Here is a 16,367-nt window from a genome sequence, read left to right on the forward strand (position 1 = left end):
GGATTTCCCATCACTGACCTGGCTGCCAGAGCGGAAACAGCTCTGGAGGCTCCTCGGGGCCTGCAGGGGCCGGAGACCCAGCCCTAAAGGGGGGAGAGCAGGCAGGGGCCGCCTGGGCGGGCTGGGGTCAGCAGATGAGAGGCCAGGGCCCATTGGGGAAGTTGGAAGGGTTTTTAATACACTTTTTCTGAGCCTTTCCCACAACCCCCCTCTGGGAGGGAAAATCCTTCTGAGCCAAAGGGTGAACATTCCTAGAACTTGTGCGAATCCCCATGGGCCAGAGGCAGCCGGCTGGGAAGGGGCTGGACTGAACTATCTGCTGCTGGGGTCTGAGGACCTTCAGGGGCTCAGCAGAGCAGGGTCCTGGGGGCTCAGGTTCCATTTTCCAGCTGAGGTGCTGTGCAAGTGACACTCATGAACCTCAGTTTCCCCCTCTGTGAAATGGGGTAATACAGGGTCGTGGCAGGGATTTAATAAGTCAGTGTGTGAAGAGCACCTGCTGCCTGGCAGAGAAAGGGTTCAGTTACAGGTGGTGGTGGTGGTGGTGGTGATTTTTATCATCATCATCGTTAGTGTTACTGTTACTGCTGTGGAATGTTCGTTCATCAGTTTCCCTGCAGCTCTGGGGTTTCCTGAGTCTTTGGGAGAAGAATTCTGAAGACCCAGGCAGGATGAGGCAATGGTGCTTCCTGCCTGTGCGGCCTTGCATAACCACCCCAGCCTCAGTTTCCTGATCCGTCAAATGGGTCTGATAATAGTACCTATGTCTTAAGGTCATTGGAACCATAAATGAATGAATTCACAAAGTGTTTAGAATCGCTTGATCAGGAGGAGGAGTGATGAAGAGATTGTTATTGTCTTGTTTGAGGTGGATGTTAGCTCTGCTTGTTTTCCTTCCGATTTTCCACCACCACCCCCATTCTTCTGCACCCTGGGCTTGATCTTTCTCCTATAAGCAGAACTTTCTAATACCCATCAGATCCTGTAGAACCACCCCAGGTATGAGAGTAGCCCCTGCAGTGGTTCAGCCTGTGGGTGTCTGGATGGCTGGTCCAGCTGTGGCACCCAGGATACCCTCCGCCTCCTGCATGGAGCCTCCCTGAGGGCAGGGGGGGCAAGGCTGGCGGAGCTTGGCGGGACCTCACAGCTGCCAGTCCCAGTGGTGCCCACTCTGAGTCAGGGAGACAGGGCACATAAAGCTGGGCCCGGCACTCAATTAATAATGGTTATTATTATTGTTGCCGTTGTTGTTATTAAAGTAAGAGGCCTTTCCTGTTAAGTTCCTGCTTCTCCCTGGTAGCAGAATGGGCTTTGGAGGCAAATCTGGGCTCTGCCATCTTCTAGCTCTGAGGCCTTGGGCAAGTTACCTGACCTCTCTGGGCCTCACCTGTCTGGTGGGGGCCAAGAGTCCCCACTTTTCCAGGATATATGTCTGTATGTGAGCTCATATGTGAACTACATGGACCTGGCACAGAGTAGGGCCTCGAAGTGTGGTGGCTGCAATTGCTATGGCTGTGTGACCCTGGGCTTGTCCCTTAACCTCTCTGAGCTTTGGTTCTCATCTGACATGGGAGTACTAATGATTACATGATAGGGTTGTTTTGAGAAGAGGTATGCAAGGTGCCTGGCATGCAGTCGGCGCTCAATAAGTGTGAGCTACTGCTATTAATACCCAAGGGGGGCCTGGCACTTAATTGCCAGGTTTCCTGGGAAAACGGTCCCTAGAGGCGCCCGGGTGTTCAGCATCTTTGGCTGGGCGGGGCAGGAAGCTGCTTCCATCTGGCAGAAGAGAGAAGCCTGCCTCGGAGTGTCCAGAGGTGCAATCCGGGTTGCTCGTTCCCAGCCAGACCCTGTTCCCAGCTACCCGCCCTCCCCGAGGAAACTGAGGCGGGCAGACTGCCCAGGGGAAGTGACTCAGCTGGGGTCACTCGCTGAGTCAGGCCTAATTGGACCCAGGAGCCCTGCGCCCCAGCTCCCTGGCTTCCGGGGCCTGAGGTCCCTTGGGGACTGGGCAGGTCCAGAGGCCACAGCTGGATACCCACTCACGTGGGCCCCGGGGCCTGGGCGGCTTGCATTCCTTGGTCAGGACTCCAGGGTTCCGCTGGCCTCCCCTGGGCTGCTCAGTCCGGTGTCCTTCCTCCCGGCAGGGGCAAGGGGCACTTCCCCAGGAGACCAGGTCCTCCTGGCGTCCCCCGGCCCCTCCTCGGCCGGAAACCCGGCAGCTGAGCAGATGGCTGGAAGATTTTTCCTCCCACGCCACCCTAACAGGGGTCGGCCAGGGGGGCCGGGCTGCAGGCTTCCTCGTGAGCCAGGCCTGGAGCCCCTGGGGGCCTGCCCGGATGTGGGCCTCCACCCCTGCCGGCTGGGGGGAGCCTGCCGCTGCTCCGTGTGTCCCCGGGGAGGCCTGGGAGGGAGGAAGTCTGTGCCCTGCTCACCGGGAGCTGACTCACAGGGCGCCTCGCCTGATTGGGGGGCTGGCCTTGTGGGGCGGCGGGGGGTGGGGGACGGGACACAAAAGAGGACCTTTGGCATGGAGTCTGTCCTTTAAGAGCTGGCATTCTGGTGTCAGCTCACAGGAGGGGCCCAGAAAGGGTGACGAGTGTGAGGAGAGGTGCACGAGAGCGGGAAGGCTTGAGCACACCCCTCCTGATACCTCGAAGCAGTACCGTCAGATGGGGGGCTCACTGAGAGGCTGCCCCCTCGTCAGGGTCTCACCCGTCTCCCCTCAACCCAGGGCGGTTAAGAGAAGAGATCCCACGGTGGGACAGGGAGGGGCGGGGTTTGGAGAGTCCCGCCCATTCCTGGGTCCCTGGCTTTCCCCACCTCCTGGCTGGGCCGGTGGCTGGGGTGTCAGGCTGGGGGTGGGGGCAGAGGAAGCCGGAGGACATTTCCTGTTCTGGCAGACTGTGCCGGCCTGATAAATGTCCCCGGGCACTAGGTGACCCCAGAAAGGGAGCATCAGGGCCCTGCTGGCTGCCAGGGGTCTAGGGCAGAGCCCACCTCTCGGCCTCCCCACGGCCCCAGGGCCTTTGCTCCCTGCTTCCCACGGGCTTCTCCACAGTTGGCCAGCTTGAATGGTGCGAAAGGGCAGTGAGCCGCCTGCCAGGCAGTGCATGTTGGCATCCCCCAACTCTTTGGGCCTCCTTGGACATGGGGTCTGGGCTCCTGGAGAAGTTGATGCTGTGGGTGGGAAAGATAGAAATGCTCCCTGTAGCCCAGAGTCCACCTGGAGGCCTCCCTTGAGGAGGTGTTTCCCTCCGAAGGTGTGAGACTTGCTGCCCAAACATCTGTGAGCTGGGGGCAGGGGAGCTGTGGACCTGGAGGAGGGTGGAGGTTCTGGACTGGCTCATTTTAACTTCATTTACCACAATTTAAAATATCCTCCCCAAGCTTTGACAAGTGGAATTCTCCCAGGTGGTTAAGGGCATCTCTGCACCTGGGCCTGATAATGAAAAGGGAAATGTTAGCTGCCCCAGATTACATCGTTACCCAGGGTGATTGGATAGAGGAGGCGCTGGGAGCCCCGATCTCTGGGGTCATGGGTTGGAGTGGCCCCCAGCTCAGAGCCAGGATTCCCAGCTGTTCAAGCCTGATTTCTCCTTGACTTGACAGAGGCTTGAGCCTCCCTTAGGATGGACATGCTTGAATGGGGACACCAGGCATGGACTAAGGCTTCGCGGCCCTCCCAGGTCACACTCTGATGGACACGGCTGTTCTGAATTCAGGGTCCTGAGAGGCAGACCCCACCCCCCGGCCCCGGCCGGGCCCTAGGACGGGCGTGGAGCGAGCTGCCCCCACGGGCGTGCTGCGAGGACTGGGGGTGGGGTGCCGGGGCACAGCAGGACGTGGTCCCCCTGCTCCACCTCATCTCGCCCTTGCCCTCACCCGACGTGGGGTTTGGGAAATCCTGGAGCCCCTCCACTGGGACCCCTGCCCCAGAAGCCCAGGCTGAGCAGGGGGGACAGACCCCTGCATTTGCAGTCCCTCTGGCTGCCTAGGCTCCCACATGCTCCAGTGGGGGGACAGAAGTGCCCCAAAGACCCCCTCCCCACCCCCAGCCTAAGCCTGAGGGGAACCCCAGACGGCGATAATGGCTTCGTGCCAGGAGCATGTCAGCCCTGCCCCCGGGGTTGGCGGATCTGATCCGTTGCTCTTCCTCCGGGCCTGACACGCAGTATGTGCTCAGTGAGCATCTGCCACCTGGCTGGGCCCGAGGAGGGGATCACCTCCCTGCGCCTGGCGCTCGCCTGGCTTGGGGGGGGGGTGGCTCGGCCTCCTCCCGCTCGGGCCACAGCTGAGGGCTCCCTGGCGATTTCCTGCCGGAGCCCTCAGCAGCCGCCTCGCCGCTGAGAAGGCCTTTTGTTCAGGCTCCCGTGACACCCTCGGCCCGGCCCGGCCCGGCCCACGAGGCCAGGCTCCCCCGTGGCTTCCTGTGGCAGGCAGGCCTGCCGTTCCCCGGAGCTGGAGGGCCTCTTTGCTAACAGTGATAGTAATAGAATAGCAACAGCCACTCGCTTCCCGAGCCCCACGCCAGTTCTTAGATGCTCCCAGTGAACGCCCCGAGACAAATGCCCATTTTACAGATGGGGACACTGAGGCTCAGAGAGGGAAGCACCCTCCTCTGCATCACACAGCGAGGAAGTGGCAGAGGCAGGATGTGGACCCAGGTGTGGGTGGTAGCTCCATGGTGGACAGGTCATCTGGGTGGTGGTGGGGCTTCTCAGAGCCTCGCTGCCTTTCCTGTCAGTCCACGCCATCAGGAGCGTGACTCCAAGAGCGCGACCGTCAACCCCAGGAGGTCACTAATTCATACCGGTGATGTTTCTGGAGTGCCTGCTCTGACCAGGCCCACCCTGGGGAGTGAGCAGTGTTGCTCAGGTCTACTTGCCAACGGAGCAGGCCAGGTTCTCTTCCCAGCTCTGCCCCTCACCGGCCGTGGGGCCCTGGGCGAGCCACTCCTCCCGTGCCTCAGTTTTCCCATCTGTAAAATGGGCACGACGCTAGGAATCCCCCTTCAGAGGGGATTAGACGAGTGAACATACTATGCAAACTGTTTAGCACAGAGCAGGGCACATAGAAAGTCTGAAATAGTGTCACTTATTCGTTATTTTTGTTTTTTAATTTTTATTTATCTTTTTAATTGAGATATATTTGACATAACCTTCTGTTAGTTTCAGGTGTACAACATAACTAGACTTACAGTGGTGGTCATTTCACAATGCATGCAAATATCGAATCAGCGTGTTTTAAAATGTTTACCCTGTGGCTATTTTCCTGACCACCTGGTGGGTTTGGGGCTGGACAGAGGAGCCGATGCCTCCTGACTCCGGCAGGAGCTGACTGAGACCTTTATATCCTCTCCTCTGGCTCCCACTCATTCATTCAACAAACAGTCACTGGGAAGTGAGCCTTCCTCGTGGCGTGCATGTGGGCACCGATCAGGCATTTTGGGGGTGCCTTCTGCGTGGGGGTTTCCTTCATCGCTAGCCGTGGGACCTCGCTGAGCTTCAGTTTCTCCATCTGTAAAGTGGGAGCAATTACGGGCCCCGCCTCCCAGGGCTGCTGTGAAGCCTGGGAGCGTTAACTTTGCAAAAGCAGTTAGAAAAACGTGTGATGTGTAGCAAGTGCTCTTCCTACAGGGAAACCGGAGTGGGGGCCTGCGAGGAGGGCTCCCGGCCATCGCCCCGGCTTGGGGCGGGCACGGCTGTTCTGAGAAGGCTCCTGCTAGCGTTTGGCCCTGCGGTTAGACTTTGAGACTCTGAGATATGGAGTGGGCAGGGACAGGTGTTCCAGGCACAGGGACAGACACGGACAGAGGCCCAATGACAGGTCGCTGTTGGTGGGTGCTGGCTGCCACCCATCTGCCAGAGGAGCCAGAGGTTGCAAATCCAACTGACCTCTTGCATTCATATATTCATTCATTCAACAGGCATTTGCTGAGCTCCTGCTGCATACTAGGAACTGGGGATAGAGCAGGGAGTGGCCCCTGGCCTCATGGAGCTCACAGTCTGGTGGGGAGATAGTCGCTAATGAAATAATCATGGCTACTGAAGGATGGCCTGTGACGGCGTGCTGAAGGATAAGTTCAGGACTCGACTCAGAGGATGAGCTCAGAGAAGGCTTCTCGTGTGTGAGACTGGAAGCCGACTGAGAGCAGGCGGGGCAGAGGGAACCCCTACTGCAGGCTCCCGGGGCAGCCAGCACGAGTGGGGCAAATCCATGGGGTCTGGTGGGTGGGGCGGGAGGCTGAGTCTGAGAGCTCTGGTCCCCAGCCAGTGAGGATGGTGCTGCCTCACCGGTGTCAAGGCATGGGTGCGGGTGGCCCACATGTGCAGGTAAGACCCTCCCTTTTTGGCTACAGGGGTGTTTTCTTGGCAGAGTATGGTGGTCAAGGGCACACGTGGCCCCTCTCCCTTCCCTTCTTTTTTTTTTTTTAAAGATTTTATTTATTTATTTATTTTCCCCCCAAAGCCCCAGTAGATAGTTGTATGTCATAGCTGCACATCCTTCTAGTTGCTGTATGTGGGACGCGGCCTCGGCATGGCTGGAGAAGCAGTGTGTCGGTGTGCGCCGGGGATCCGAACCCAGGCCGCCAGCAGCGGAGCGCGCGCACTTAACCGCTAAGCCACGGGGCCGGCCCTCCCTTCCCTTCTGCCCAGCAGCTTTTACTGCCTACCTAGCATGTGCAAAGTGCCTACTGTGTGCAGGTGCCGAGGACCTGTGATGTGCAGATGTGTCGACTGTGCAGAGCACCATCCCAGCTGGTGCAGTGGTACCTACTCTGCGCCCTCTAGGGTGCCCTGCTGCAGTCAGCTACCGGGTCACCACCCCGGCCTGGAGATGGCGGGGGCAGCCCTCCATGTCCTTACAGCTGCCCCGCAGGTCTGCCTGGGGTGACGGGGTCCCACAGAGAGAAGGAGCCCTCGGAGTGGGACGTGGCAGAAAGAACCTCAGTTTCCAGGTGCAGAGCTCCACCTTGAGCGCCCTCGCAAGGACTCCTTACAGCCATCCTAGGAGGCGGAGACCATGCGGTCCCCGTTTGAGACATGAGGACACTCGGCTCGGAGAGGGCCAGGCCACACAGCGAGTGTGTGTGTGTGTGTGTGTGTGTGTGTGTGTGTGTGTAAGCCCCAGGAGAGCAGGGATTTCTTTCTGTGTGGTTCACTGCTGTATCCCAAGGGCCTCGCACAGTGCCTGGCACACAGTAGGCCCTCAGGAATGTTTTAGTGATGGGGGGATGAATGAGCAGCCATGATTACGTAGTCCTCAGCAGGGGCTCAGGCCCAGTCAGGCTTAGCTAGAGGGCAGGCCGGTACTGATGGTAACCGGAGAAGGCCAGGCTTCAGCACCGTGGACAGCAGAGGGTGGGGGCTTCTGCCATCTCCACTGTGTGGCGCCTAGGAAAGGACCCGCGGGGGGCGGGGAGGGAGCTCCAGTGGGGATGGGCAGGTAGGGGGTCTGTCTGCCCCAACTTTCCTCCATCAGAGTAGGAAATTCCTTTGCACCCTTTGTGAGTCTTGTTAATTTTTCCTTTTAATTCGTTGTTTTGTATTTATTTTTATCAACGCCGATAATACACTGTCATTATAACATTTAAGTAACGATACAACAGCCAGCCCTTATTAGGCTTTTCCTTGGTTTCAAGGCCTTTACATTTATTAACTCAGTTAATCCTCATGACACTCCTGTGAGGTCGTGCAGGCATGGTCCCCATTTACAGATGGGGACGGGAAGGCAGAGAAACCAAGTAACTCGCCCACGGTCACACAGCTAGTAAGTGGTGCTGCTGGGATCTGAGCCCAGGCTCCAGGCTGTGTTCTTAACCGTGTTTTCTAGAGACAAGTAGTAACAGTCTTCCGTGGTTACTTTTCCCCTGCACCCAATTCTGGTTCCTCCCCACAGGTCACCACTGTTTCTGGAAGGGTCTGTTCCAGCCACACCCCTCTGGCCCACCACTCTAATACATTTACGTGCACATGACAATCGATAGTTTTGTGTTTCTGTAAATAGGATGGCACAGTGTGTATTGTTCAGTGGTGTGCTTTTTTGCTTCATGGGGAGCCTTGGAGATCTCCCGAGGTGGTGGCAGAGGTCTTCCTCATCCTCTCCCACCGCTGCAGAATTTTCCAGCCTGCAGACGTGCCATGGTGTATTTCACCAGTCTCCCTCTGATGGCATCGAGGTTGTATCTGCTTTTTCCCTGTTGCAAACACTGCAGCTAGTTGGGATTGTCCTGTACATGCCTCTCTGCGCACGTGAGCAGGTATTTCTCTTGAGTCTTTAAAAGTGGAATTACTGGGTCTGAAACTGATCCTGTGAAATTGCCCTCCCAAAAGGCCGTACCCCTTGACAGTACGGGTGACATAGCAGGGGACTGCCCATTTCCCTGCATCCTCACCAGCACTGGGTTTTATGAGTAACTTTGGATTTTTGATGTTGTGTCTGGGGTGAATGACGTGTCCCCTGGAGGTGGTTTGAAGCTGTCATCTGCTCACTCCTTTGTGCCCCCCTCCCCCGTGTCTTTCAGCCTGGCCGCACCCCCTCGGTCTCCGCCATGAACGGGCCCGCCCTGCAGCCCTCCTCGGCCTCCTCCGCGTCCTCGTCGTCGGCGTCCCCGCGCGGCTGGAGCGAGTTCTGCGAGCTGCACGCGGTGGCCGCGGCCCGGGAGCTGGCCCGCCAGTACTGGCTCTTCGCCCGCGAGCACCCGCAGCACGCGCCGCTGCGCGCCGAGCTCGTGTCGCTGCAGTTCACCGACCTCTTCCAGCGCTACTTCTGCCGCGAGGTGCGCGAGGGCCGGGCCGCGCCACCGGCGCGCGACTACCGGGAGACGGGCCGCGGCGCCCCCGCCAAGGCCGAGGCGCCCCCCGCCGAGCCGGGCCCGGGCCCCGCCGCCCCCGGGCTGCCCAAGGCCCACAGCTCGGAGGAGCTGGCCCCGCCGCGGCCGCCCGCACCCTGCGCCCTCCAGCACCTGCGCCACAGCCTGCGCCACCTCTTCCGCCGCCGCTCGGCCGGGGAGCTGCCCGCCGGGGCCGCGGGGGAGGCAGGCGAGGCCCCCGCCCGGCCCGGCCTGGCCAGGAAGCTCCTGCCTTGGAGTCTGGCCCGGGAGCCGCCGCCCGAGGCCCTCAAGGAGGCGGCGCTGCGCTACAGCCTGGCCGACGAGGCCTCCATGGACAGCGGCGCGCGCTGGCAGCGCGGGCGCCTGGCCCTGCGCCGCGCCCGGGGCCCCGACGGCGCCGACCGCGTGCTGGAGCTCTTCGACCCGCCCAAGGTAAGCACTGCGTGAGCGGTGCCCAGAGCACACGTGGCGGAGACGGGCCAGTCTTCCAGCAGGTGCGCGCAGAGTGCCCAGAGGAAAGGAGGCCTTTTGAAAAACGAACTTTTTCTTTTGGAATCATTTTCGATTTACGGAAAAGTTGCAAAGATAGTACAGAGTTCCCTTCTACACTGCACCCAGCTTTGCCTAATGTTAGCATGTTAGGTTACTCTACGTTTGTCTTAACTAAGGAACCGACACTGGGACATTACTATTAGCTAAACTCCACGGTTTCTTTGGATTTTGCTAGTTTTCCTCTAATGCCCCTTTTCTGTTCCAGGGCACCATTTTAGAGTTGGCTGTCATGCCTTCTTAGGCGCCTCTCAGCTGTGACAGTTTCTCAGGCTCTCCTTGTTTCTTATGACCTTGACAGTTTTGAGGAGGATGGGTCAGGGCTTTGTAGAATGTCCAGGGACACCACACGTGGGTGTCACATAGGCTGGTGGCAGGTTGGTCCAAGGTCCTTGAAAACCTTGCCCCAGACTGACCATGACAAATAGGAGGTTCTCTCTAGAGGTTCAAAACCCTCGTGGACTTCCTTTGCGCCTCCTGTGCTTTGTGGATGTCTTATTTTCTTTCGAGTTTAAAAAGCTGTCTTTTTCCTTTGCCACCAACTTAATTCCAGCTGTGCAGTTAAGGCCGAAGGGTCCCTGTGTTCCACACACCTGATGAACCCCATCTTTGACTGGGTGTATCAAGTTGATGGGACCGCGTCCTGTCATTCGATTCCTTTCTCTTTGTGGTCCTACTATGTGCTGGGCCTTGGTCTAGAGAGTGAGCAGAGCCGACGTGACCCCAGCCTCAAGGGCTCACGATCTGGGTGGAGGAGACCGACAGTTATTCATTCATTCCACAGATATGTATTTAGCACCTACTGTGTACCAGGCACAGGCTAGATGCTGGTGAAGCTGGCATCTCCGGGGGGCTAGTGAAGGGATAAACCTACAAATGAACGTGGATTATAAATTGTATTTTGTGTTCTAAAGGGAAGCAGTGGGGCCTCAGGGAGGATAACCGAGGGGCCCTAATTTGGTGATGGATGGGGTGGGTGTTGTCAGAGGTGTGAAGTAACTTTCTCTTTGAACTTCATTGCGGTGTCATGGGCACACACAGCAGTGTGTGAAGTGCATCTGAAGCTTCATGAGTGTCCCCGTGTGGACACCCAGGTGACCCAGCTCCCCAGGGGGCTCCCTCACACCTCCTCCACGTCAGTACTCCTCCCCTCACACACTGACTCCTACCCCCGCCGATGACATTTCTCTGTTCTCGAACTTCACATAAATGGAAACACACAGTGTATTGCCTTTTATGTGTGGCTCCTTTCCTCAGCCTAATGTCTTCAAGCTGTGCCCACTTTCTTGTGTGGATCAGTAGTTTCTTTGTATCGCTGAGTAGTATTGCACTGTATGGACCTACCACAATTGGTTTATCCATTCACCTGCTGATGGATATTGGGGTTGTTTTCACTTTGGGACTTTTATGAATAATGCTGTTACGAAATGTGCATATAGGTCTTTGCATGGACAGATACTTCCATTTCTCTCAGGTGGATTCCTAGAAGTGGGCTTACCAGGTCATACAGTAAATGCAGATTTCACTTTATAAGAAACTTCTAAACTTTTCCCTGAGTGGCTGCGAGGTTCAGTATCCCCACCGGCAGTGAGAGTCTTTTTTCCTGTCAGCCCTCCTCGTGGACGTGTACTGGTGTCTCATTGTGGCTTTAATTTGCATTTCCCTGATGACTCATGAAGTCAAGCACCTTCTTCATGTTTCTTGGCCATTGGAATTGACTCTTGTGAAGTGCTTGCTATTTTTATTGAGCTGTCATCTTTCTCTTATTGATTTGTAAGAGTTTTTATATATGCAGGACATACTTTCTCTGTTGTAAATGCCATCTCCCGTACTGTGGGGTTGTCTTTTTACTCCTTTAATGGAATCTTTTCATGAACAGAAGTGCTTAATTTTAATGAAGTCCAGTTTATCAATTGCTTTCCTTTATGGTTAGTGCTTTTCGTGTCCTGTTTAAGAAATCTTTGCCTACCTAGGGTCATGAAGATCTTTCATGTCTTTCTAGAAGCTTTATTGTTTGGGCCTTCACATTTTGGACCAAGATCCATGCCCAGTTAGTTTTTGTGTATGGCCTGAGGTGGGCGGTCTGGCACGAGGTGGGCGGTCTGGCACGAGGTGGGGGGTCTGGCGCGAGGTGGGGGTCTGGCGCGAGGTCGGGGGTCTGGCTCGAGGTCGGAGGTCTGGCTCGAGGTCGGGGGTCTGGCGCGAGGTGGGGTCTGGCGCGAGGTGGGGTCTGGCATCAGGGAGGGGTCACGAGCCTCGGCTTGCTCCAGCACTGTTTGCTGCTGTGGCCCTCCTTTCCCCGTTGGATTCCAGTGCTGCTTTCATGCTAAATCCAGTGTCCGTCTGCGTGCTTCTGGACTCCCTCTTTTGTTCCTCTGGCCTCTGTGTCTGTCCTTACGCCAGCACCCCTCTCTCAATCACCAGAGTTTCATAGTGAGTCCTGAGGAGGTGACTTTTGAGTGGAGATCTTCATCCTGAGTAAAGAGGATGGGTGCTCCAGGCAGAGGGAACAGCATGGGCAATGGCCCTGGGATGGGAGAGTGTTTCACACGTTCTGAAGAAAGAATTACAGAAGAGGCCAGTGTGGCGGGGGCACAGAGGGAAGGTGGGTTACAGGAGCTAGCATTTTATTTTGAACACCACGTGAACCTGTTGGAAAAACACAGGTGCAGATAAAAACTATTTTCTCATCATTTAAAAAACGTCTTGAGGGGCCGGTCCTGTGGCTAGTGGTTAAGTGCGCGCGCTCTGCTGTGGCCGCCCGGGTTCGGATCCCGGGCGCGCACTGAGGCACCGCTTGTCAGGCCATGCTGTGGTGGCGTCCCATATAAAGTGGAGGAAGATGGGCATGGATGTTAGCCTGGAGCCAGTCTTCCTCAGCAAAAAGAGGAGGATTGGCATGGATGTTAGCTCAGGGCTGATCTTCCTCACCAAAAAAAAAAAAAATGTCTTGAGGCTCAGACACCACGAAAGGCAAATAATGCCCCAAACCCGTGGTCTTAGCGTGATAGTGTGGAGGCCCCTGTAAAACTTCACTTTAGAAAACAACTTGTGCTGCTTAAAATAAACCATCTTGGAAAACCTGATGTCAGGAGTTGGATGGGCAAGTTCAAACAATGAATTAGCTTCTTTCCCAGCTCTGGGGCCTTGGGCAAGTGACGTCACCTCTCCGAGCCTCGGTTTCCTCCTCTGTACAATGGGGCTACTCATGGATCCCACCCTGTGGGCTGCTGTGTTTCCTTGGAGAGCACGTCAGCTGAGCGCCTGGCACAGGGACACCGCCTGGCCCTCCCTGTTCCCACTGTGGTTGTCATGGTAACGACATGGGGCTGAGAACACAGATTCGTTTTCAGGGCTGGTTGGGCCCTCGGTGCCCAGCTGGGAGGCACGGTCCAGGCTCCTGGTACTTTGGGAGAGCCTCAGGGCTCAGAGTGGTGTTCACTGGCCCTGCGTCCCTGGGCTCGCCCTCCGCCCAGGCTGCCTGGGGCTCTGCTGTTGGCCTGGTGGTTGCCGTGTGATCCAGGGTGTCGCCCACAACGTGATCAGCCCTGATGGGGCCTCTCCCAGCCCCTCTACAAAGCGTCTGGCCTGACAGACCAGGTCCAGCGCCATCTGACAGCTCCCCGTGTGTTGAGAATAGTCTAGGGGCTGTTCCTGAATGTTTTCTGGAATGATTCGGAGCGTCCAGTCTCTGGGCCAAGGATACTGTGACTGTAAGTCCTGAGTGTGCCTGCCAGGTGGGCAGCCCTGGTCCCCGACCTCTGACCCTGGCGTCGTCTGTGGGACGGCTCACGTTAGCGATGGCGCCCACGTTCCCACAGCTGTGGACAAGAGGACAGGAAGCTCGACGGCCAGTGGCTGGTGGGGAAGGGCTTGAGCTCTGGATTCACACCTGAGCTGTCACTTCGAGGGTCCCCAGCACCAGCCGGAGAAGGCCCCTGCTGCCCAGAGCAGGACGAGGCTGGGAGAACAAGAACTGAGACAGGGCAGCTGCCCAGGGACATCATGCGGGCTTCAGCCAAGCAACTGCCCTCCAGAATCTGTGGCCAGGTGGCCGGGGGCTCATGGGTCAGCCTCGCCTGGAGTTGCATTCCAGCTCGGCCTCTGACCAGCTGTGTGGCCCTGGGCTGGTCCCTTCGGAGCCTCAGTCTCCTCATCTGTAAAGTGGGGGTGATAGCACCTCAAAGGTCCGTGAGGGCTGCGGAGGAGGGAGCTCCTTGTGACTGGGGGTGTGGAAGGGGGCATAGGCTGCTGCAGTGGGGATGCAGGAGACATTGTGGCTATTTCCCAAGGTCCGATGTTGGGGAGAGAAGTCAGGGCTTCCTCTGGTTTCAGTGGCATCCCCATGGGTGGGCGGGAGGTGGGGCAGTCCTCCCTTCCACTGTGTGCTAGCCCTCCAGGGAGGCTGGGGATTGCCATTCGAAGGCCCCTTGGCAAGAGGTGATGTCTGAGATGAGAGAAGGTGCTGGTCCTGAAAGATCTGGGTGAAGGAGTCCTTGGCTGAGGAAATGACCAATGCAAAGGCCCTGGGGTGAGCATGAACCAGGAGACTTTGAGGAACAACCAGGTGGCCTGGCCTGGAGTGGAGGGAGCAAGGAGGGATGAGGTTGGAAAGGTGATGGGCTGGAGTTGTTGGGGCCTTGTGGGCCACGGTGAGGACTTTAGGTTTCACACTGAGAGCAGTGGGAGCCCTTGGAGGAGTTAGGCCCAGAGGGACTGAGACACTTGCCAGGCCTACCCAGCAGTGGGAGTGGGCTAGGGATCCCCTCCAGGGCTGGCTGTGGGCGAGTGTGGTATGATTCTCCTAGAAGACCCTCTGCTGCCACGTCCACTAGTGCTGTGGCACCGTCCCCTGTCAGGCATCTCTGGGCCCAGGGCTGGGCTAGGATGGGGAAGCAGTATGTCTGCCACTTTGAATGGGCACCTACTGTTGCCAGGCACTGCCCTGAACACTTGACATCGAGTCCTTCCCATGAGGTCAAGTTCATTGGCCCCTTTGACAGATGAGGAAACCGAGGCTGGGAGAGGCACAGGGACTCACTCAGGATCATGCAGCTAAGGAGATCCGAACCCCTGACTCCAAGGGGTCCATCCTCCCAAGCCCCCAGCCATACTGTTGAATCGGCTCCCTCTAGCCAGGCCAGGCCTTAGATGTGCCATCCCACTCAGCAGTTAAAAGAAGAATAAGAAAGTTGAATTGGTTGCCAATATGTAAAAACATAAAGTGGAGAGATTTCACAAAAGAATCCAGATTTCTGGTTTCTCTTATAAAATCAGTGGCTCTGGTAGTGCTGGGCAGCATCCCCGGAAGTGGATCCAGGCCTGGTCCTGCCAGAGCTCTGCAGAGGGACAGCTTGCCCGGGAGGCGGCGGGGGTCCCAGGCAGGGGAGGGATCACAGAAGCGGCCGCCAGGCCAGGGTGGGCTGGCCTCGGGGCAGGGCCTTCCCCGGGAGCTGGGGCTCCATTTTCAAATGCAGCATAACTGGGCTGGCCGTGGCCTTTGGGCCAGTCCTTTGCTCTTTTGGCCTCAGTTTCCCCATATGTCCAGGCCTGGGTTGGTGGGATGGTCTCCAAGCCCTGCCAGCCCCGCGGGGTCCAGGGGCTGAGCCTCAGTCTCTCTTATCTGTACAGAGGGGTGGTAACGGCGTTCTAGCTACTGTCGACAAATCACTTTGGAGCCAGCATTTCTTTGGCAGTTGTTATATACCAGGGACGTCACTCGCCTGGCTTCCTTCAGGCCCCACAGTCACCCAAGGAGCTGCTGGGATTACTCCCATTTCACAGACGGGGAAACTGAGGCCAAGAGAGGGTAGATGACTTGCCCAAGGTCACACAGCTCTCGAGTGGCCGAGATGGGATTGGAGCCTAGGCAGTTGGGCTGCACCTGTGCCCAGTGAGTCTGCAGAAGGACTTACTATTATTATATATGGTGGTGGTGTTTAACAAGCGGCCCTGTCTGGGTGGGGGCATCTATTTTGAGTCCTTAGACCAGGAAAGGCTCCCTGCAGCCATCTTGTCCAGTGCCACCGTGTTACAGATGGGGACACTGAGGCCCGTGGGGACTGGCCCAGAGTGCCCCTTGGCCTCTGCTGCCCAGCCTGGAGAGAGGTAAAGGAGGAGGTAGGGGACATGCCAGCACACAGCCCTGAGCCCCCACCTGCACCACAGGTCTCCGGTACCCCCAGAAGGAAGTGGTCTGCTTGGGACTGGCTGGGCCTGCTGGTCCTAGGGGCGGCCAGGGCATGGGCCAGCTGGGCAGTGTGGTTCAGAGCAGTCCCCACTCTGCTCCTTCTGAGCTGGGTGTCCTTGGGCAAGTGACTTGGCCTTGCTGGGCCTCAGTTTCCTCATCTGTCAAAGGGGGGTGGTCCCCACGCCTGCCCGTGGGGTAGTGGCCATGTGGAGCAGACCGCAGACACGGTAGTGCTGTCTGGTGGGTGAGGGGCAGCCTGCTGTGCCCCCAGCAGCAGACATTCCCGGGGCGCTCGGCCGGAGCTCTGGCCCCGGGCCCCCTGGGTCTGCCCGGGAGGAGGCGGTTCCCCTGGCGGTGACCGTGGCGAGGTGGTGTGCATGGTCGGAAGGCTGGGGATGGCCGGGCTGCTCTCTGGGCACGGGTGGTACCGTCTTACCCGGTGACGCTCGCCCGCCGTCCCTCTCCGAGGGGCCCCGTCGCCGCCTCTGCCGCACCGATGGGGCCTGACTGGGCGGCAGGAGGAGCCGCGGGGACCAGGGGCCTGCGCCTGGTGCCCGGGCGAGTGTGGGAAAGAGGAAGCCGGGGGCCGGCCGTTTCCTCCCGGAGGCAGGAGCTCGAGGAGGAGGAGGAGGAGGAGGAGGAGGAGGAGGAGGGCCGGCAGGAAGCGCCGGCTGGTGGGGGGCAGCTGTCCTCGCTGGACAGCCCTGGTTGGCGTCCTGCCCTCTGCACTCTGTGCCCCGGGGAAGGGCACTGTGCCCCCCCACCGGCCGCACTTCCTCTAGTGGAAAGAGC

At 58.0% G+C, this 16,367-nt stretch overlaps 1 protein-coding gene across 2 annotated transcripts in view; it reads left to right on the forward strand.

Moving 5' to 3' along the window:
- Positions 1 to 16,367, forward strand: part of SH2B3 (SH2B adaptor protein 3) — a 36,127-nt gene that overhangs the window by 1,495 nt on the left and 18,265 nt on the right. For both annotated transcript variants that reach the window (XM_058531418.1, XM_058531419.1), the window contains exon 2: positions 8,528 to 9,268. In XM_058531418.1, the coding sequence (XP_058387401.1) occupies positions 8,555 to 9,268 (714 nt within the window). In that variant the 5' untranslated portion in view covers positions 8,528 to 8,554. The remainder of the gene's footprint in view (positions 1 to 8,527; positions 9,269 to 16,367) is intronic.

Source organism: Diceros bicornis, chromosome 35 (assembly GCF_020826845.1).
Source record: "Diceros bicornis minor isolate mBicDic1 chromosome 35, mDicBic1.mat.cur, whole genome shotgun sequence".
NCBI classification, from domain to species: domain Eukaryota; kingdom Metazoa; phylum Chordata; class Mammalia; order Perissodactyla; family Rhinocerotidae; genus Diceros; species Diceros bicornis.